Genomic DNA, 20,926 nt, shown 5'->3' on the forward strand with positions numbered 1-20,926 from the left:
TACTGCTGTTTTGACGTTTCTCAAAGTTTATGCCTTATACATGACGTTGGTGCCTTAATATCTTTATCGATGAGGGCGGTGTAAAGCTAGTGGGGGGATGGGTATCGAATGGGACACTTGCGTCAACATAGAAGAGACTCATTACAGCATTGGAACAATCACATTTATTTTCTAATCTCCACCAAAGTCCAGGAAACCTCAAGTCATGCGCGTCGTATCTGCTGGACATTCAACGCTTCCCTAATCCAAATTCTTAATGGAGGACCACTCAATATAAATATAATCCCTCTAAGATGTACGCCCTTGCTCGGAACAACCATACTTTCATTCTGGATAATGTACTAAAACTTTAGCAGGTTTGAAAAGTCGTTGTACGACCTCATTCGAGGCCTGCGAAACCACAAAGGCAACGAGAAGGAGTATATTCAAAATAGTTTGAAAGAATGTCGTGCGGAAATCAAAGGATCCGACATGGGTTAGAATCTATGGCAGAAGAAGGGGGTGCATTTTAACTGACGGACAAAACGCAGACCTCAAGGCTACGGCCTTGCTGAAACTGGTTTACCTGGAAATGTTTGGACATGATATGTCATGGGCTTCCTTTCATGTTCTCGAAGTTATGTCCTCGCCAAAATACCTGCAGAAACGTGTCGGATATTTGGGCGCTGTGCAGAGTTTCCGACCGGATACTGAAGTTCTGATGTTGGCTACAAATCTCTTGAAGAAGGTACGATATTCAGAATGATTCTTAAGTATTGTACTTAGGCATATACAGGATTTGAGTTCCGCGACACCGACAACAATGTCTCTACCAATCATAACGTTACCGCATGTTATTACTCCTTCACTTGCACTATCGGTTCTTTCAGACTTGCTACCTCGAATGACACATTCTCATCCAACGATTCGCAAGAAAACTATTGTCACACTTTATAGGTTGGCTCTAGTCTATCCAGAAACATTACGTCCGGCATGGCCAAAAATCAAAGAGCGATTGATGGATGAAGGCGAAGATCCAAGTGTTACAGCGGCAATTGTCAATGTAGTTTGCGAATTGGGATGGCGGAGACCTCAAGACTTTTTACCACTCGCCCCGCGGTTATTCGAGCTCCTTGTTGATAGTGGAAATAATTGGATGGCCATTAAACTCATTAAATTGGTCAGTTTCAAATCTTGTACTAGAAACTATATTTTTAACACACATCTAGTTCGCTACCTTGACTCCGCTTGAGCCAAGATTGGTCAAGAAACTTTTGCCGCCACTTACATCTATCATTCGAACCACTCCAGCAATGTCACTGCTATATGAGTGTATAAATGGCATTATATTAGGCGGGATTCTAGGAAGCAGTGAGGAATCAGCAGGCGGGGAAGAGATAGCTACTCTTTGCGTGAGCAAGTTGCGGGGTATGATTATGGTCGAGGGAGATCCTAATCGTAAGTCTGAGTTCCTCAGCAAAAGAACGATGCTAAAGATTTACAGTAAAATATGTCGCTCTACTTGCTTTCAACAAGATTGTTGTTACTCACCCATTTCTTGTCGCTCAACAAGAAGATGTAATAATGGACTGTATTGATAGTCCTGATATTTCAATTCGTTTACGCGCATTAGACTTAGTTGTGGGTATGGTCAGCAGCGACAATCTGATGTCGATTGTTGGGAGATTGATGAGACAACTCCGAAGTTCCCCCTCAGTGCCTGCAAGTAGTTCAAATCCTCGACCCGCTGGTCACATTGAACCGGAAGCAGATTCAGACGATGAGGCGCCGGAAGTTGCCATAAGGTCTGACAGGGGGGCATCACAAGACATGTTATTGCCGGATGACTATAAGATGGATGTTATAACCAGAATACTCCAAATGTGCTCGATAAACAATTATGCTAATATCGTCGATTTTGACTGGTATATCGATATTCTAATTCAACTCGTCAGGAATGCTCCTATCACAAATGCGACCTCAAATCAAGAAATGGATGAATCCTCAGATGACGATATTTCTGAAAGAATTGGAGATGAATTGCGAAATGTTGCCGTCAAAGTGAAAGCAGTTCGATCTCAAGCGGCCAGGGCTGCTGATTCAATACTGATACTAGCTTTTAACGATACGTCGAGTCAAGTTAGCTCCGGAAACGGAGCACTTCGTCCGATATCATGGATGATTGGAGAGTACGCTTCTTATCTGGAGTCCCCAGAAAACACAATGGCAGCCTTACTGCATATTTCAAAAGTGTCAACGTCTGCTGAGAGTCTCATTGTGTACCTCCAAGCATTGCCAAAGGTTTTTGCGATCATAGCCGATGACGAGCATTCATTATGGACGGTTGAACGGAAGACAATGATGTCACTGTTAATGGCACGCATTATAAATGCCATTGAGCCCCTAGCAATGCACCCCGATTTAGAGGTCCAGGAGAGGGCTGTTGAATTTTCAGAGCTGTTGAAGTTGGCAGCGGAAGCGACAAATGGACAAGAGCCGTCCTCGGAATCGGTTCAACAAGATGCACCACTTTTACTTACACAAGCACTCCCTTCTCTATTCAGGGGGCAGGAATTAAACTCTGTTGCAGCCAGTGCGCAGAAGAATGTTCCGTTGCCATCTAATTTGGATCTTGATCAGCCAATCAATCCAAATTTGCACAACCTACTGCGCAATGTAGACATGATATCCTTCGATGAGCCCGAAAATGACGAATTCGAAGTCTATTATCATCAGAAACCAGTGTCCACTTCAATTTCATCGAATGAGCCTGCTATCAATCGTCTTGGCGGAAGTCCCGACCAACCTGCTCAGTCTTATCAACAAGGCAGCGAAGAGTCATACCTAGATCCAGATATCGTTGCGCGACGGAAAGCGGAAAGACTTGAAAGAAACAGAGATGATCCATTTTATATCGCACCGACTGATGGTAGTATCTCTGGCACTTCAACGCCACTTCATAAAATTATTCAAAACAACAATGGGCCAGATTTAGATATCGATGCCATACCAATCATGCAGCTAGACCTGGGCAAGACAAGCCTAACTACAACCAATACTAAAAAGCCCTCGAAAAAGCCTCGCCAACGAATACAAGTGGCTGCTGACGAAACTCTGAACCTGAGTGGAACTTCTACGCCTGCAAACGATTCCGAGAACAGTACTGATGGACCTCAAAAAGCGCGAATGACAAAAGGGAAACAATCCCTTTTACAAGTAGACTCGAGTCATATCGGTCAATTCTCCCTTGAAGGTGACAGTACTAGCGGAATTGACTTTGAGCGGCAGCAGAAAGAAGATGCCGAGATGGTAAAGGCTATGAAAGAGGTAGAAAGACTTCGATTGGAGATGCAGCGAGCGAATGAGAGAATCCACGCTGCACAAGATGTTCCACCAGAAGGAACGGTGGTGAAGAAGAAGACGAAGAAGAAGACTAAACCAGTGGAAGGCGAAGTAACGGCAGTTGTTAAGAAGAAGAAGAAGTCTAAGAAAACTGTAGTCGACGAAGGAGAAGGTGAAGGCGAAACTTCCATGGCTCCAAGGACTACAGATGTCGTAAAGCCAAAGAAGAAAAAGAAGAAGCCAAAGGTGGAAGAAGGAATCCTGGAACAGGCGTAATATGCATAGCGTTTAGGAAGCATTCAATGGCGTATGGAGCTTGCAACAGATACCATAAAGGTAGTCAAGGCCTAAAAACTTTTGAGTTTTGATCGCAACGTAATTCTGTAGGTTATCTGTGTGATTGCATTTGTACCAGGTATCCCATTGTTTCTCTCTCAGTTGACTTTGAAGTATGCAGAATTCCTTGCTTTGATTATAGTCTTGCTACTTGACATTCCTACATTGTTCCAGGTTCGCGCATCCATCCGGTAGGGAAGGGGGGCTAGTACACGTGACTACGATCCTTATCCTTATCGGAGCCTGGAGCTCGGACCAACATCGAGCAAAAAAAAAGATTCCCAATCCCAATCCAAAATTCAATCTTTCGGTCTGCCAGATTTTCTCCGAGTGTAATTCTCTTACACATAGACAATATGGCAACGTCAGCGAACTTTATTCCTCTCGGGGGAGTGGATAAGACTCATGAGTTCGATCAGCCTATGAAAAAGCGAGATGCGGGTTATAGAGCTAAGTCTCTTTCCGCTGGAAAGCCGAAGGTTATTGGAGCCACTAAAGGTAGGTTTATTTGTTCTTTACATATCCATTGGGATTTGTCCCGGTCATAAAATTAAGAAGCTTTTGCCTCGTCTGAAGTGGGTTAAGGAACTCTAATGAACTGGGAATATAGAGGAGCGATCGCGAATTGCGCGCGAAGTACGAAATGCAGCGAAGAAAGAGAAGAAGAAGGCCAAGTCCGATGCAAAGAAGGCTAGGAAATTGAATGGTATCATGACTAGACGAGCTGTAAGTCGAAGACTTTTTAATGTTGGCTGGTAGAATGGAAGAAACTAATTCAATTTGGGTTTCTAGACTCGGAATCCAGAAAAATACAACAAGAACAAGGAGAGAAATCGTCTTCACGCAATCGATGTCGAACGTTACAAGATTCGCCTGAACGCTGTCAACCAAGCCCAGAAGTTGGCCGCGGTCCATGATCCTAGTGGAGTTTCCTTTAATGTGGGAGAGGTAGTTACATTGGAAGATGGAACCGTGAAGAGTAAGAAGAGCTTGGAGAGGAAACAAGAACTTGCAGAAGGGAAGCAGTCGGTCCAACATGAAGATACTGCTGTGCCAGAAGGTATCAATCCGGAACGAGTTCATCTTCTTGACGGGGAGAAGAAATCACATATTTCGAAGACGGCACTCAAGAAGAAGAAAATGTACGAACCAAAACCTGTTCCACCTAAACCGATTATTCCCGAGGGAGTCGCTCTACCAGAAGGAGAGGAGAATTGGTTAGCATTATGGGATATTTCGGATGGGCAAATTGAGCAGAGGATCGCGATGGCTAAGAGAGAAGCTGGAAATGCAAAGAGGGATCTTAGAAGAAGGCAAAGGGAAGAAGCTAGATTTAGGAGGTTAATGAAAGCGAAGAGAAGGAACGCACAGAAAATGGGTGTTGTTTTCGATCCCATTGCAGCAAAGAACGAGATTCTGGGCGACGACGATGATGACGAGGATGATGATGAAGCTTCTGATTCTGAAGATGAATCGAATAGTGATTCTGACTCCGATTCTGATTCCGATTCTGGTTCCGAGAGCGATAACGAAGAAGATTCTGAGGAGACCAAGGCCAAGAAACGGGAAGAGAAGAAACAGAAGCCCAGATTTAACCTAGATGAGAGCCAATTAAACGCAATCGTCAAAAAAGAAATACAGCGCGTCAGGAAGGATACACGAAAACAAGAGAAAATAATGGGTGTATATGAGAAAGAGCCAAAAGGAATGACCGAGGAACAAAAGGCTGCATTGAAAGAAGCTCGTATAAAGCGCAAAGCCGAAAAGAAAGCCGAAAAAAGGGCAAAGAAGGAAGAAGAGGCGAAGCTGGGAGTAGTAAGTCTGAAGGGAAAGCAAAACAAAAAAGCGAGGAAGGAATTAAGAAGAGCTGAGAGGGCCAAGAAAGCTCAAGAGAATGGAGATGCGCCTGCGACAAAGGACGTCAATGAAGACGAAGATGAGGGAGGTGTCGATTTATTGGGTAGTCTGGAAATGGCATTAAATCAACCCGAGGAAACGAAGGAACAGAAGAAGGCTCGTAAGAAGGCCGAAAAGGCCGCGAAAGTTGTCGTCGATGAACCAACATCGGCCGTAGTCCCAGAACCAACAGAGGAAACTAAAGAAGAGAAGAAAGCCCGCAAGAAGGCTGAAAAGGCAGCCAAATCTACTATCGTTGCCAAAAAGGAAACTCCTCAACCAGAACCAGTCGCAGAAGAAAGCAAAAAACGCAAGCGCTCCAAGGAGGAGAAGGAATCTTCGAAGAAGAAGAAGTCCAAACCCACTGAAGAGCCTGAGGAACCAAAAGTCGAGAAAGAAGTAGCGGCTCAGTGGAATGCAGATGCGCTAGATGGGGATGCGCAAAGGAAAAGCAAGTTTTTGAGGTTGCTTGGGGCTGGAAAGGGCGGTGCTGTCAGTGGAAAGGGGGTGGAAGCCAAGGGCAAGGGAGATATTCAGAAAGTGCAGAGTGATTTGGAGAGACAGTATGATTATGGTATGAAGATGAAACATGATGGAGGTGGGAAGAGGAGAGGTTTGGGCGCATAGGGCTATATTCAAGTGGGTAATTGAATGAGAAAGGAGCGGGCAATCTGTTTCGCTGGGTTGATGAAGTAAAATCTGAATATCATGGATCAACTGTTTATGTTACAACTCGTTTTGGGCTTATGGGAGTTCTAAAAGTTGAGTCTATCTCTACCCATCTCACATCTCCTCGACTCCTAGTTTGAGCGAAGTAGCGAGTAGATAAATAGTAGCAAATGAAGGATAAATATATCTTAATGCAAGAAACAGCTAAAATTTTCAAAGCAACAACCGTATCTGGACATCAAGCAGGTATCCATACTCTGAGCATATCGAAATTATTGACTTTCAAAACCACCAATCAAGATGTGCATAGAAATGAAAGATGTCATGGTATTTGAGACATCGCATTCTCGTACCAGAGTAATCATTTCGAACTTAATATTGTTCAATTGACATGACAGAGTATATGGAGCGCTAAATCAATCATTCATTGATATTGATCCCATGTGAAAAAACCCCCCTTGACCATCGAAATCCGATAAGTTTTAACGGATACAAAAAATGGAATGACAGAACGAGACCTAGGTAAAAACTCCCATCCGCAAACCTCGCAATTGCTTTTCTCAATTGCAGACTAAGTCCAGCCCCTAGAATATCGATAGCTCGTAAGCCCTCCGCCAACTGCGACATGATCTGGGTTGTATATGATGCATATCCCCAGTTCTTCCGTTTTAGTTGGCATATATGGTCGCGAGAATCGAATAGATGAATTGAATAAGATAGAATGCGATACGCTTATTTACCGCCGCTGAAATATGAAACTACGCGGAAAAGGAGGTCGACAAATAATCCGCCAATGAGGATAAATGCGAAAAGATCTATTGATTGGGCTGTTAGTTTGAGTCTTGCGCATAGTGAGTTCTCTCAAAATTCCTCTATGATGCACATTCCGCTGGGCTGTGACTTGTTCCTGTCTGTCCATGGGACTTCTGCTTCCACTCAAATTTCTATGATAGCCATTCGATGAGCGATTGAGAAACGCCCCTTTCCCATAGCAACTGAACTTCTGCTTAAATCGCCCCTCTTCTCAGTCCTCTAACCTTCCTGCCTTTCCTCCGCAGCCCTCAATTTCATTTCCCACTTCCCTTCCATGAAAAAAAAGACTCGATGAGAAATCAGAACCTACATAACCATCCCTTACTAATAGGGCTCTTCTGTTTCTTCAACTCCTTCTTCTGCAATTGAGCTTCTGATTTTCCTTGTTTGTTCTCATTGACGGCAGCGAACTTGAGGTTTGCTTTGCGTTGGGCGGGTGTTTGAACCTAGGGAAGAAGGTTAGCTTGAGGGTTTTGTGGATTTAAGAAACTGGAATAGGTATCAGATTTTTTTGAGGGAGATGTTCAATGCGAATCAGGAGAAGAGTCAGGTAAGAGTATAAAGCTAAATGATCATCTGGAAAAGCAAAGTGCCACGAAAGTTTAATACGAGGGGAAAGTAAAAGTACATACCATTTTGACGTTTGTGATTTCGAATAATGAGATATGTCTCGTAACTGATGTATAGGAGTAGACTCGAGTTTTGTTTTATGTATTTTAGAATTGCAAAGGTCGGAAATGGCAAAAGATCAAGATGTAAATTATCTGTCAACAAGTAATTCGGTAGGATTTATAATAATAAAGGGTGATATATCAATCTTATTCAATATAAAATTACTTTGGGGAGAAGAAAGCTTGGGCTGAGAGCTTCGTAAATGTGTCCCGATCGGCTCTTTGGACTTGGAGATGCGGCCGATTATTTGTGGGGAAGCCTGTTCGCAGATTGATGGGCTTGAGATGGCAGAATTTCCGCTAATGCTAAAATAGAAGCGGTCTGTACTTAGTATCAATTGGCGAAGCTTGCCACCCATCCAGGTCTTACTACAACATCTTTGGTGCCAATCCATATCTCTACGATTTCGAGAATCTTGTGTCATCGGGTACATTAGACCCACCAAAATGGGACAGCACCATGCATGTTACCACGTTAGGGACCGTTATGACAAGTATCAATCAAAGACTGCACTGAATAGAATGATAGGTAAACAAAGACTTCAAGGATACTAATTCTACATAAAGATCTCCTTGTCTCGAAGTTGTGCACGCATTTTTGCGAGAATTTTTTTGAGGATAAGCTCAAGCATGTCAATGACAGCTTTGGTTGGAAGTAGCTTGCCATTCAGAACCTAGAGGGGGCAAGAAGCTTCCCAAGAAGAAAATAAAACAAGCTGCTATTAGGGCTACCAACCTTCAATGTAGCGATCTCCAATTTCCTCTTGGTGGGCTTCCTGCCTCCTTCCTGGTCGATCAATCGTGGATGATGTCGTCCTTGTCAGGAACCTCGTCCCGAAATTTCCTGAGACGCAAGGGTCAAAAAAGCCAACTATTCCTCCGTCACCCTACCCCCCTCGCCCCCTCGTCGTGTCTGTTAGCCCAATGTCCAGGAACCCGAGTGCTCCTCCTCTACACCCGTCAATCCTCAGCTTGCTTATCAGCTCGTGTGCTAGAGCAGCCTTAACAACTTTTGGGCCATGCGGAGGTAAACCGCCGGAGGCTGCAGATATCTAGTCAGTAATATATTAAAAGTATTACAGAGTGTGGAGTTTATCACCTATCTGCCAGCCCCTCTTGGCCCTCGGTCCAGGAATACGAAAGTGCTTGGGAAAGTCCTAAGTCGCGACCTAGAACAGTTGACGAGGTCCTCGAGAGGATTGCTTTCCATATCAACGTTATCTCTAGCGGGATCAGGTTGCTGAATTCTCGTGCCTTTTGGAGCCGATGCTTGTTGAGATTGTGGCGAATAATGAGACTTAGGCAGACCCAGGATCGATTTGATCGTGATCAAAGATAGGTTGATAAGCGGGGTGAATACCGTGTTTTGGGTTCGCCTTCCTTGGCTGATCGTAGCTATTACCGCCCCTCCTCGGTTGCGCAACATTTGTCAGAACTATGTGTGTAATCGGTTTGCACGACCAGAAACGCCATTCGATAATCCGGCGGGAGCCATACACACTAGCTCTCCATGGATTTCGAATGGTTTTTATGAAACTAGCCTCATGGAGGATCTCTTTTGAAAGACCAAAGTTTTCTATGCCGCGAACACGGCGGAACCAGCCACAATCAATGTTCCACGCATTTTTGTAGACTCTTAAGAGAGCCACTCTCTCATTGCATTTGTAATTGACGCAAGTAGACTGCTCTATCCCTACAGAGTCAATTATCAGAAAATTTCTTCATTATTGCGTGGGGCATACAGAAATCTCATGTTTTTACTTCTTCGCGGCGCTCCCCATCCACGCGGTTGTGATGGCATGTTGTCTTACCTTGCTTCTTTATGACATCTGTCGATGCCTTGATAGAGTCGTCAGTTTGTACCGACTGCTGGTACAGACTGATGACCCCATTGTTCAAAAGAACATTTTAGACTCAAAGGTCTATCCATTGAGAATCAGTAATTTGTTCGAGGTGAACCATCTTGCTTCGTGATGGAGATTCCGCGAAATGGAGTACAACACCGCCACTGAAGTACAAGAGAGGGAGCGACTCACATGTGTGTGAACGGATTGAGATTCGAGACAATATGGTTCTTTGTCAAGACAACTTAGAAGTCTGTCTTTCCTCTATACCATCTAGGTATATTGAAGTCATCAATTTTCTAGGTCATCTTTACTGAGAACCATGTTGTCTGAAACACAACTTTGCTGAAGAGGTATACTCTCACAGTAAAGAATCGGATCCTAACTTTATCCGCCTCTGTCGTACATATAAAAGCAACCAACAACCAACCCATAAGTAGCAGAGGAACATCCAGTGAGTGCTGCCGATGGCCTACGGTCCTACGCCCAGTCATGCATGCATCAGAGATCCACCATATACCCTCGATAACAAGTATAGGTGAGATCATGGTGTCCAGCGATCTATTACGTAGAGTATTTGATGAACTAAATGTGTAAAGTCAGTACGCGCTCGTTGCGGTTGGAGGAAAAAAGTGGTTCGCGAGTCGGGTTGAAAAGCTGGCAGAGAGCGAAAAGCATCATCGTGTCTTGATTGTCTCATAGATGATAATACATCAAGCTGATACATGAATATTCGGGAATATCCGGTGATTGATTGTACTCAATGGATTTTGACTTACTCATGGGTGTTTGTCCAGCGACCCTAAGGAATTGTATCTTTCTCGTCTTCAAAAATGTAAGCTGTTAGCTACCTGGAACACCTTCAAACCCCAGTAATGACTGCCGTCGCTATTCTCAAGCAAGGCTTTAAGACAATTTTCACAGTCCAAGCCAAGTGGCAAGAGCAGAATTTGAAAGTACGAAAGGATGAATTGGAAGAAGGGAAGACTTTCACATGCTTTGTTTGCTTAGAGGACTGAATAAGACTTTCAGCGCGCACTCTCTATTGTTTGAGATATCGCGTGGAGATTTCGAAGAAGTTCCTTTCCAAATGCGGAGGATTGCAAGTTGATTATGAGCAGCACGAAAGATTGATAGGTTACGGATTATCATTCATCTCATTGTGGCCTTAACTTTAATCCTTGTTTCTAAATCACGCTAGAAGGCTCAGAAATACTTTGAAATTTTGAGGTTGCCTCGGGAAACAAAATTTAGGGTTGTGGCCGCTCTTCAAGAGGTGGTGTATCACATGGCATTCTGCCAAATCTCCAGCATAATATTTGTGACTAGCATCCCAAGGCCATTCTTTCAACTCTCTTAACTGGCTGAACCAGGATATCTTACTCAATTCCCATCCAGAGCACATTTTTTGGATGAAAATGGCCTGGAGCAAAACACAGAACCTCTCCTAAACATAAAGGAAATCACATGACCAGTGTACACAAACCTACAATTAATAAGAAAGAGGGCTTGAATCAACAGAGACTTTCATTCACTGATTGCTCTTCTTCGTGTGTTAATCTGGAAGACTTGTGTTTTTTCTCGTCATTGTAGTTGACGAGGGGCTCGGGCGGTGAGGAAACAATCAAAAGCTGCGAGCAAGCAAGCAGTTCGAGAAAGTGAATAACATGAGCATGTCTCTCAAAGTTGAAGACGATCATGTCATCGCCATTGTCAAGGTGAATTGCAGACATGGTCCCAAATTAGGTCTAACCTCGGGTTTGAGAAGTTAAGATTTAAGACAGCAGTCCGAGCACTAAAATAGATGAATACCAGCTCATACTATCACAGATTCTTACCACCAAAACTTGTTGATATTAATCTTGTATAGCTAGATATATGATTGTGAAGTTGCAAGCAATCAGCAAATTCTGGTTAGTATTCACACTTGCACTCCTAGCATTACAAATGCAGGTGGATGATGCAACCATCTCAGTATATGTATAAAGATAAAGTTAATTATGTGTCTGAAGTTAGAGGTTGCCTAGGTGATCAGCTACTTAAGTGCCATATTCACTTTCTCATCTGACAAGCGGCAACTAGTGGACGATGGTCTAGAGATTTATCCCTGCCCCCTGTGCAGACGTGCAACAAAACCGTATATTCAGTCTTGATCAGGAAAAGACAAAACCTTATTGACCCTTGTCTTGGTTTGCGACTTGCAACAAAGCAGACTTATTAGTTAGATAATGCTGAAGGCAAGGAAGGAATATTGTATTATACTTTGAGCTAGTGAACTTTATCCCAGACCTCTTTCTGAGCTTGCGGCATGTAACGTAGCTAAGGTCTTGTTGTTTGATTGGAGAACAGGAGGTTTAAATAGATCCAGTGATCTTACTGAGTAGAAGGGGGTTGAGATTATTGAGTTTGGAGCTAGTAGAATTTCTTCAGATCCCTACCCAGGATTCGATATGCAACAAAAGGGTTTTTTATTTAACTACTGGATTCGGAGAACTCTCTCCGGCCATTTACCCCTGTAAATGAACCTCATAGGCATCTTGACTTCATCTTTTAATCCTAGGAATATCATTTTAGGGACCCCTGCTTAGGCTTGAGATATGCAACAATACTACCTTGATCTCTTTGATTGGAAGAAGTTTGACTTCCCAGACCCCTGTATAGAAGTCCTAGCAACAACTTCCTTTCCTGGAAATCTTAGTTTGTGATGAGAAAGGAAACATGGTAGATGCATCATCGGAGTATACATCAAACGTAGTTTGCCATGGTATCTGATCTCATATTCAGCTGCAATTATAATTCCTTTCATATTCCTAGGATACTTAGAAGTTCAGGATTCTATGTTGACAACTGGAAATTAGATAAAGTATTTCCTCATCTCGTTTATTAGCGTCCAGAGATGCATATAGTCGTGATGGTTGTATAATGAAACAAAAATACCTTCAACTACTATTATGGCAGCATGACTACATTGACAATGAGCACTCAGGCCCCATAATAATTGTATCAGAGTAATGTTCCAACAGACACAAGTTATTTCTGTAATAATCAAGCCTCTTGAAAACTCAATTCAAAGATGAAAAAAGTATGCAATGTTTCCTCTTCCTCTCGGTCAACAAACAAATATAGGTAGGCCATAAAAATCTATGAAAATTTAGCCGAGGAGAAGGTGCCCGACCCTGGCTTAGATATGCAACAGCAACTTCATTCGAACAAGGACTGGGGTCAATTGGGTAGCATACTAATAATTTACTACAATCTAGAAAATAACAATGGGTAATGATAAACGAGGCCAACACCCCCTGCCCCAGCTACAGATATGCAACAATACTTCATAGATTTTCACTACCTAGTCTGCATGACGTACTGCAGAGGATGTCTGTAAGTGAGGTATGATATGGTCTATGACTGTGAGGCTATATTTCTCAAGATCATTGAGGTACATGATCACCTTTTGTGATAGGAAATTGTTTGTTTGTTTGTTTCTTGGTAATATACCTTGATGAAACTCCAACTAAGTACTGCAAATCATAGAAAAAAGCTCATCCTTCATATATGACTACAATGAAATTATGAGTTATACGTAAAGAGCTTTTGTGCAAGATCTTTGCCTGTCTAGCTAAGTAAAAAAGATATATCTACATGGCTACAGCTAGGCAGTGCACATTTATGCGTTGATTTATGCGGTAGCTTCGATGACAATAAGAGAACTTGGTACTTCATATTATAGGACGAAACAAGTATTGCTGTTGAGAAACACGCAATGCAATGTGTACCATTTTGTTTCTACTTCCTTCGAATGAATCATGACCAGGTTGTACATGCGACACATATTGCCAGCCTCCTTAGTTAGTACAGTGGATGATATACCATACCGAAGGTCTTCTACTTCAATCTAAAACGGCACGATGAAGCTTTATTGCTTAAGATATAGCGTCACAGACACAGGCGAAATGTCATAGAAATATCTGGGTAAATATCTAAATGGCATACCTTATCCGAACAGATCCACAATCCATTATATAAACTTCGCAAGTCCCGATCAAACCGTGAACCAAAGTCTCCCGTAGCTCTCTTAGCTCTCTTAGTTTCCCCATCAATAATAGAGGCCCAATCAACTGCAAATTCTCCACCACTCAGAACACTCAAGAATCTAATGTTGCAAATCTGCCGTCTCAAAATTACAAGGGGGGCCCTGACAAGCTACAATAGAGGAAAGTCTGTTGCTAGCTCTTCTGCAACTCCGGGATATCTCACTATGTTCAAAGTATCGTAGAATGTTCCTTGAAGAACTTGTTACACGTCACAAATTGATTCAAAAGAAGTTATTCGATCCATCGAAACACATTCCTTACTTCACAAACTTTGAACCCCCGTCATTACCTTCCTTTTCGAACTCTATGGTCAACTGGGCACCAACATTCCCATTGAACAGATAATACTGTCCCAAGTACTGATAATGCTTTGGATTAGGATTCAAAAATAATGGCATTGAATTTGTGTTGTCTACACTGTTTTTATCCTATGTTTGCTCTGTCATGTATGCCATCCTCTTGTTGTTAATCTCACTCTATTCCATGTCACACAGGTTTGTAAAGCAAGCCAAATCGTACACTCTTCTTAAAGATATCCCATTCGCGAATCTGATATCACCTCTCAGTCAATCAGCTTCAATAACACTGTGCTGAAATCCGTGGCAACCTCAAATTTCTACAATAGTCCTCGCGATGCAGACACCAAATCACTCGGAAATCCTGCAGAGATTTATACAAAGGTTACGGTGGTAACGATGCTCAAGTAGAGAGCATTCATTCCCAAGGGTACCATTGAATAGAAAATTCATCTATTACAGCCTCGAATAGTTCGAAGATGGGATGATCGTCCTCCAAAGGCACAATATCGAGACCCTAACAGCAGGATATTAGCAGCGACATTCATATGTTGTGTGTTGCGAGCACAAGTCAAAGAAGTCCTGATTTTCTTAGGCCCAAGAGCTTGAAGGAGCTTTTGTCCGATTCTTTGTGGTGAGAATATGCCGCTTGAAAAAGGGTGATCAGAAAAAGAAATAACTTACCGCATAATCTAATTCAATCAATTCTTTCTCAAAATCTACCGAGAACTCTGCATCATTCAACTTACCATCTAAATTATCCTCTTTAACTTTCTCATTCTTCGATTTTCCACGAATAAGCAGAATTTTAGTACCTTCCATAACCAAATGTCGCTGTACTAAGGGTGTCCACAACAAACCCCTAAATTCCTCTTGCACCCATTTCCAATAAAGAAGCGGTTTATCAATATCTGTACCAGATGCTTTTGGGCTCTTGACCCAGCATATGAATGATCCTTGTACGCGAACGCCGAGACTCGAAAGGGATTTAGAACCTTTACCCCGTGAAGCACTTGCAATGTGATATGCGAGATGAGACCCCTCACCGTTGTCTACAATTGCGTAGATACCATCTGCAGTAGCTATTCGGTCTGGGTTTTCGGTCACGCTAATTGATCTGCTTGTCAGTCGTGCTCTTTTTATTCCCAAACTCAAAATTTGATGTCAGGCAAGTTGCGGGAACAAGAATTGGAGAACACAAATTGATTCAGGATTTGTACAGGTTGCTCCTCGCGGCCAGCTTGAAGAGGTGAAATAGTGGTGAAGGAAAAAGAAAACTAACAAGACATACGTAGACATATATTCTTCCAACTCATCCATTGTAAGCATCCGCTTTTCCACAACGCACATGACTTTATCGCCCTTATTTTTTGGCCACCGTTTTTCCACCAAAGTCAGCAAAGGTCCTTCGTAATCACCGAGTGTTGGATTCTCGCCGATCCCACAATCAAGATAAGGAAGTGGTCGCAACGCAAAATGTGCTAGGTCCTTCTTTCCTTCAACTCTCCAAAAATGTAATATTCCCCTTTTGACAATAGAGTCATTTCCAATTATTGTTTCTTTAATCCATTCCTCATATGGCTGACCAACATCAGGGGTCGTTATATCACAAGAACCGTCGTAGTAGTTTTCTGCTTCTTGGTCGTCGGTTCTATCTTGCTCTGGACAGACTAAAACGATAATTTCGGTTCGAGTTAGTTTGATTGTTGAGGCTATTTTATATGAATCGAACTGCTCCCAATGACAAAAATTGACAGCAGAAGAGCTAATGTTACAATGTCTCCGTCGTTCTTCTATAACTCCATACTGCCGTCTAGGAGTTTGGGGGCTCGATGGGAGTGAACGAACTTACCAACGAGGTTTCTCATTTCTATTAAAACAAGTATCCATCCCGTTTAAACTACCTTCATGACTCCGATCAGCATTTGAATGCGTTCTATCGTCAATATCGTCGGTCGATCAAGGATTGTTGCTGCACGCTGCAACGCCATCTTGCATGCGAAGTTCGAAATCCTCAGGTTGAGCTTTTCTCTTCTTTCGAGGGTGACTTTCCGATTCTGAAGTGTCTGCTGAGGTCTCCCTCAGGAACTCTCTTTTCACTGTTGAATAATCGACGTCATGTCCGAGGATATCTGCCCGTAATGAATGATCGCTTCCCGCTTTCGGCTCCTGGCGATCGTCCATCTTTATTCTCGCTCAAAAGTCTGTATTCATTCTTGAGCCTCTCGTAATTCTGACAGTCTTCGTTCTTCTCATTCTTGGCATATGAGACGATCTCGTACCACTATTCTTTTTGATGTCGAAATTCGCTCGTTTTTTAGAATTATTGGGATGTCTTTGTGTACTTCAATCATGAGAACATAATTTATTGATTGTGTTGTGCCTCTTCTCTTCACTCCTTCCTAGAAGCGTTGGCTGTAATTCGCTCCTGAATTGAGATATTTGATCATCAGTGACCTGTCAATTGCGACTGCCATTCTGGTCTCGTCGAAAGACTTCACACTTGCATTTAAGCCAAATAAACATAGATACATTGTTTAATAGATAATAACTTGTAGGCGTAATTAATAGGATTGGAGAGGTAAATTTCTTAGGGATTGGTGGACGTAGTCGAGACCTGGCTGTGGCTTCCAATGGCCCCGTTTGATAGGGGGAACTCCTGTGATTGAAAAGACGTGTGAACTCGCAAATTCTCAACTTGGAAGCATGCAGCCTTTTTGTTGTTTCAAAGCGACTTCTATTAGTGGAAATGCATTGAGACACTCAAAGTGGTCATTGACTACTTTCATTGGCAATAAAAGTAATTGAACATTGCAGCAATGCAACACAGAGTTTGTAGAACCTCAAGTTCTAACATCTTCATCATTCCCATCTACCAAGGCTTCTCTCCTCCATCATATATATGCAAAGTCAACCTTGACCTCCTCAAATAACTCTAAACATATTACTCTTCACACCCCTCCCAAATCCGTCTGTCACCGGCTTTCCCCCTTCGTATGAAACTCCAGCTGCACCCTCTCTTCCTTCCATCTTTGCCCTTAGCTCTTCATCCATTTCTGCGATTGTCTTCCTCTTCTTCTCGGGCTTCTCCCCACTGTTTCCATCTGCTTTCTCTCTCGTCACTTCAGTTGACCTCTCAATCTTTTGCCCCTCCGCAGCCTTCACTGCCATTTTCACTGCCATTCTTCCCTTTGTAACCACTTCCGAGTTGGACTCTGAGTTTACATCATTATGATGTTCTCTGGATATAGAAGTCGAAGCCAAAGTGCTACGGATTGGCGACTTCACGTGCATTGAACCCTTAGTCAGGAAAATTGGTGAACGTGAGATCGGTGTCGCACCACTGATGATTTTTCTAGCGAACATGATGATATGATGATTCTCGAGGAGTAGAACAAGAAGATATTTACGTGAGCTTCTTGATTGAGGTAAATCAGAATATGCAGTTCTTGAGAGTTATCATTGACGCAGGTTTCTTGCGCTGCCAAATAATTACATCATCGCTTACGCGTGACTGCCACGTGATCAGCTGACATCTTCGCCTCCTTAATATTTCTCTCCTCACGACTTTGCTGCAATGGACAAATTGATTCGTGAATTGTTTCAGCCAAGCTATTCGACCCTGTCAACAACATCTAGTTATATTTTTTGAATTGTAAAATACCAAATGCATGACCTCAACAGACCAAATTACTCCCGAAGTAATGGTGGGTGGAACCAATGATGGCCCACAGGTTAACATCCTATCATACAGCAATTTCACCCTACCTAGGACATAACACAACTAGATGACAAACCTAGAGCATGGATTATTGATACTTCTACTTGAAAGTACAATACATAAGATTTGTGATACTTTATGTATGATGTAATCGACGAGTATATATAATCCGACTCCAATCCCATCTGGAAACTCCGTCCGCTATGGTATCTACCGTTTAATATGCAAGACCAGATTAAACTCCGAACCGAATTATCATGAAAAAAGATCCAGTTGACCCTACCCCAACCCTATCTCCCAAAACGCCCCCCATTTAATTCAGCTCCTCTCACGCCATCTCATCCTCCTCTCCCGCTTCATCGACCTCCTCCCCACTCCCCTCAATACTTTCCATCAAGCTCTCTTCCCCACTGACTCCACTCACGTCACTAACCGCATATCCATAACCATCTGCAAACCCCTCTTCCCTTACACACTTCTCCAAACTCAATCCTTCTTTCTCTACCCACTTGCGGATTTTTTCTTTATCTACTTTGACTTTATATTTCTTCCCCGCTTTCTCAATTCTTCCTCCTAGTGTACTTGCAGTCGTCTTTCCAGATTTCTCTCTGTTTGAGCCACCGACTGTTTCAAGTACACCCATTGATCTGACAACGCCAAGAACATCGTCTACTGCTATCCATGTGCCTTTACTAATAGCTTCCACGGTAGTTGCGCCGCAGGTATCTTCCATGGGCGGTGTTACGGGTAATTTTGGCGCTGATTTTGTTGCTTTAGGTGTTAGTTTAGGTGCTGGTCCTGGATTTTCCTTCGACTGAGAGGACAGTTGAGAAAGAGTTTGAGGTTGCATGCCCACACCCTTCATACCCTTTCTCCAGCCCTTTCCCATTCCCTTCCCCGATGGTTTCTTCGCCGGTGGTTTCTTTTCCACTCTAATCACCTCGACATCAAGCTCTTCTTCCTCATCCACTACCTCGTCCTCTCCAATTAAATTATTTACACCAACTTCACATTCCAACAACCACCTCGCTACCTCTGCCCCCCAAAATCTCCCATACCCCTTCTTTCCCAACTCACTAATTGGTTTTTCCGGTCCTCCAAGTAGTCCTTCTCTCCTACTAATTTCATAACTCGTGCCTATCAAAATACTTCCCAATCCCTTCTTTTGCCATGGAGGGAAAACAAGAATACAGGCTAGATTATTATTATCCCATGACATCTTTTCTTTTGAGAAGAACCCTACGATTTGTTGTTCTTTTGTACCGGAATTGGTATGAACGAGAAGGAAATAATTAAACGACTGCACATCGTAGAGGACGGATTTGTTGTCCAGGAATAGTTTGGCGAAGAGAGACAGGGACTGCGAGAATGTCTTTGCGGTGATATTAGTAGGAGTTTTTCGAATGATGTCGGTATAGAAGTGCAATCAAGACAACCAGAAGGAAGAGAAGAAAACTTACACCCTCAACCTCTCCATCCACTTCCCAAACACTCCATTCCCCGTTTTCATCATGTTCATAAACACAGTTTCCAGGCACTCTTCCTTTGCGCTCACAACATTCTCTATGTTTCGCCATTTCTCCCCCATGGACTGTATATCCAAAGCACCAATTGCAGACAAACAATCTATCAACCTGCAAGCCCTTTGGTCCTCTCGAATCTCTGTCTCCCCCTTTCCCACTCTTACCACTCTTGCCGCTCTTACCACTCTTGCTGCTTTTTCCACTTCCTTGACTAACACTTTGAGAATGGTTTTCTATCATCCCATTTCCGATGACATCGCGGGTATAAAAACTCGAATACCAACTCTTGAAGCATAAATCTCCAAAAACAACTTCATCGATATTTCTTTCCTTTTGTTCATCTTTTTCTTCATCATTCTCTTTCTCGTCAACATTCTTCGCCGTATCCACCTCCGTCCCAGTACTTCCGCCACTTCTATTTTCAGAAGGTGAACTTCTTTCTCCAACATCAACCTCAGCCAGACTTCCATGATGCTCATTGTCGCCTGCTTCAGCAGGGGGCGAAGGTAATGAGTTCTCCATGCTGACTGTAACATCCCTTTCCCTGGTTCTTTCCCTTGGTGTTTCCATCTCTCCAGTTCCGGTAACAGTAATCGAACCATTAACCCGACTCGTTGTGCTGATTCTTCTGCGTTTGGGGGTATTTGTATCCTCTTGATCTTGGGTAGAACACATTGGACCAATCGTTATTCCATTCGTTCCATTCGCCATATTTCCACCGTTTATGGTATTCCAATCCTCGCCCCCTTGTCCCTCTTCTTCCCCTTCTCCCTCAATCTCACGCGCGTGTTTCTTTCCTTGCGGATGCGGACTTCTCGTAATACCAAATTCCGCCAATCCTCTTTGCCGTTTCTCTCCAGAGCCAGTGCTTGTTCTTCCACCAGTACTTGTTCTTCCTCCACTGACCCTCCTACTACCCTCGACCTCAGCACCATCCTTATCAACCATCATTGTAGTAGTAGTTGTCGTCGTGGTTCGTATTGTCATTGTATTTGGTGAACCATTTGTATTTGTATTTGTATTTGTATTTGCGTTTGGCTCGGGATTTGAATTGGAATGCGCATCGCGTGAGCTTGCTCTATGTGAGCGCTTTCGGAGGGTTCGTGGTGGCATCGTATCGTTTTTTCTCCGATATATGGTTGAAAGGGGGAGGGGGGTTTGATAGCTTGGAGGCCCCTGGTGGTAAGGTCGGATTCTGAAATCCACCACACTCAAATTTGTTAATTGAGTTCTGAATTTGGAGATTGAATTGTAGTCCAATTATATCCTTGGTAGTATATCGTAATTGTAAGAAACAACTCTCGCTGTGATTGCGTGGAAATATCGTCGCTGTTGCCGTCCTTGCAATGGATTGAATCACAATTCTTCTTGTGGTGTAATTTGGTAGAAACTCCTGCTTGTTTTCCCCAGCAGATTGATTGTTGCAAATCTGAGATGATTAAACCTATCTGCAGTAATAATCACCAACGTCAATTAGTACGCGCTGCGTCAATATTTGTTCGTTTTATTTGTGACGGGGTAGATTTGTATTCGTCGACTGCTACGCTTGTAATGTAATGTTCAAGCTCTCGATTACAGCTGCCAATTTTATAGTTATTATGGGAAAATTGAACTTCCGTCCTATTTTCTACTACCGTATCTTTTTCTAGCGGTATGATTGAAATTTCCTCTTCCTCTTCCTTCGTTCAAAATTCCTTTTCTGCAAGTGAATTGTTCACTATATAAATTCTCCCAGATTCAATGAT

General features: G+C 42.9%; 6 protein-coding genes across 6 annotated transcripts; 2 read left to right on the plus strand and 4 right to left on the minus strand.

Moving 5' to 3' along the window:
- Window positions 1-177: 177 nt before the first annotated feature.
- EAE97_005596 (uncharacterized protein) lies at window positions 178-3,597 on the plus strand (the record flags this gene model as incomplete). The annotated part of the gene is made up of 6 exons (XM_038876108.1): window positions 178-295; window positions 357-475; window positions 531-727; window positions 776-1,159; window positions 1,209-1,437; window positions 1,484-3,597. Coding segments are annotated over exons 1-6 (3,045 nt in total). The 5' UTR covers window positions 178-293.
- Window positions 3,598-4,013: 416 nt separating this feature from the next.
- EAE97_005597 (uncharacterized protein) lies at window positions 4,014-6,180 on the plus strand (the record flags this gene model as incomplete). The annotated part of the gene is made up of 3 exons (XM_038876109.1): window positions 4,014-4,155; window positions 4,268-4,383; window positions 4,450-6,180. 3 exons carry the CDS (start codon window positions 4,014-4,016, stop codon window positions 6,178-6,180), a joined length of 1,989 nt encoding a protein of 662 aa, XP_038733446.1.
- A 774-nt stretch (window positions 6,181-6,954) lies between these two features.
- On the minus strand, window positions 6,955-7,670 carry EAE97_005598 (uncharacterized protein; the record flags this gene model as incomplete). Its single annotated transcript, XM_038876110.1, has 3 exons — window positions 6,955-7,037; window positions 7,346-7,481; window positions 7,668-7,670. 3 exons carry the CDS (start codon window positions 7,668-7,670, stop codon window positions 6,955-6,957), a joined length of 222 nt encoding a protein of 73 aa, XP_038733447.1.
- A 6,408-nt stretch (window positions 7,671-14,078) lies between these two features.
- Window positions 14,079-16,121, minus strand: EAE97_005599 (uncharacterized protein; the record flags this gene model as incomplete). The annotated part of the gene is made up of 5 exons (XM_038876111.1): window positions 14,079-14,454; window positions 14,622-15,045; window positions 15,229-15,702; window positions 15,790-15,807; window positions 15,916-16,121. The coding sequence occupies 5 exons, from the start codon at window positions 16,119-16,121 to the stop codon at window positions 14,356-14,358; spliced, it is 1,221 nt and encodes a 406-aa protein (XP_038733448.1). The 3' UTR covers window positions 14,079-14,355.
- A 741-nt stretch (window positions 16,122-16,862) lies between these two features.
- Window positions 16,863-17,303, minus strand: EAE97_005600 (uncharacterized protein; the record flags this gene model as incomplete). Its single annotated transcript, XM_038876112.1, has 1 exon — window positions 16,863-17,303. One exon carries the CDS (start codon window positions 17,301-17,303, stop codon window positions 16,863-16,865), a length of 441 nt encoding a protein of 146 aa, XP_038733449.1.
- Window positions 17,304-17,986: 683 nt separating this feature from the next.
- On the minus strand, window positions 17,987-20,294 carry EAE97_005601 (uncharacterized protein; the record flags this gene model as incomplete). Its single annotated transcript, XM_038876113.1, has 2 exons — window positions 17,987-19,030; window positions 19,119-20,294. The coding sequence occupies 2 exons, from the start codon at window positions 20,292-20,294 to the stop codon at window positions 17,987-17,989; spliced, it is 2,220 nt and encodes a 739-aa protein (XP_038733450.1).
- Between the last annotated feature and the right edge of the window lie 632 nt (window positions 20,295-20,926).

Source organism: Botrytis byssoidea (assembly GCF_014898295.1).
Source record: "Botrytis byssoidea strain MUCL 94 chromosome Unknown BBYS_009, whole genome shotgun sequence".
Taxonomy (NCBI): Eukaryota; Fungi; Ascomycota; class Leotiomycetes; order Helotiales; family Sclerotiniaceae; genus Botrytis; species Botrytis byssoidea.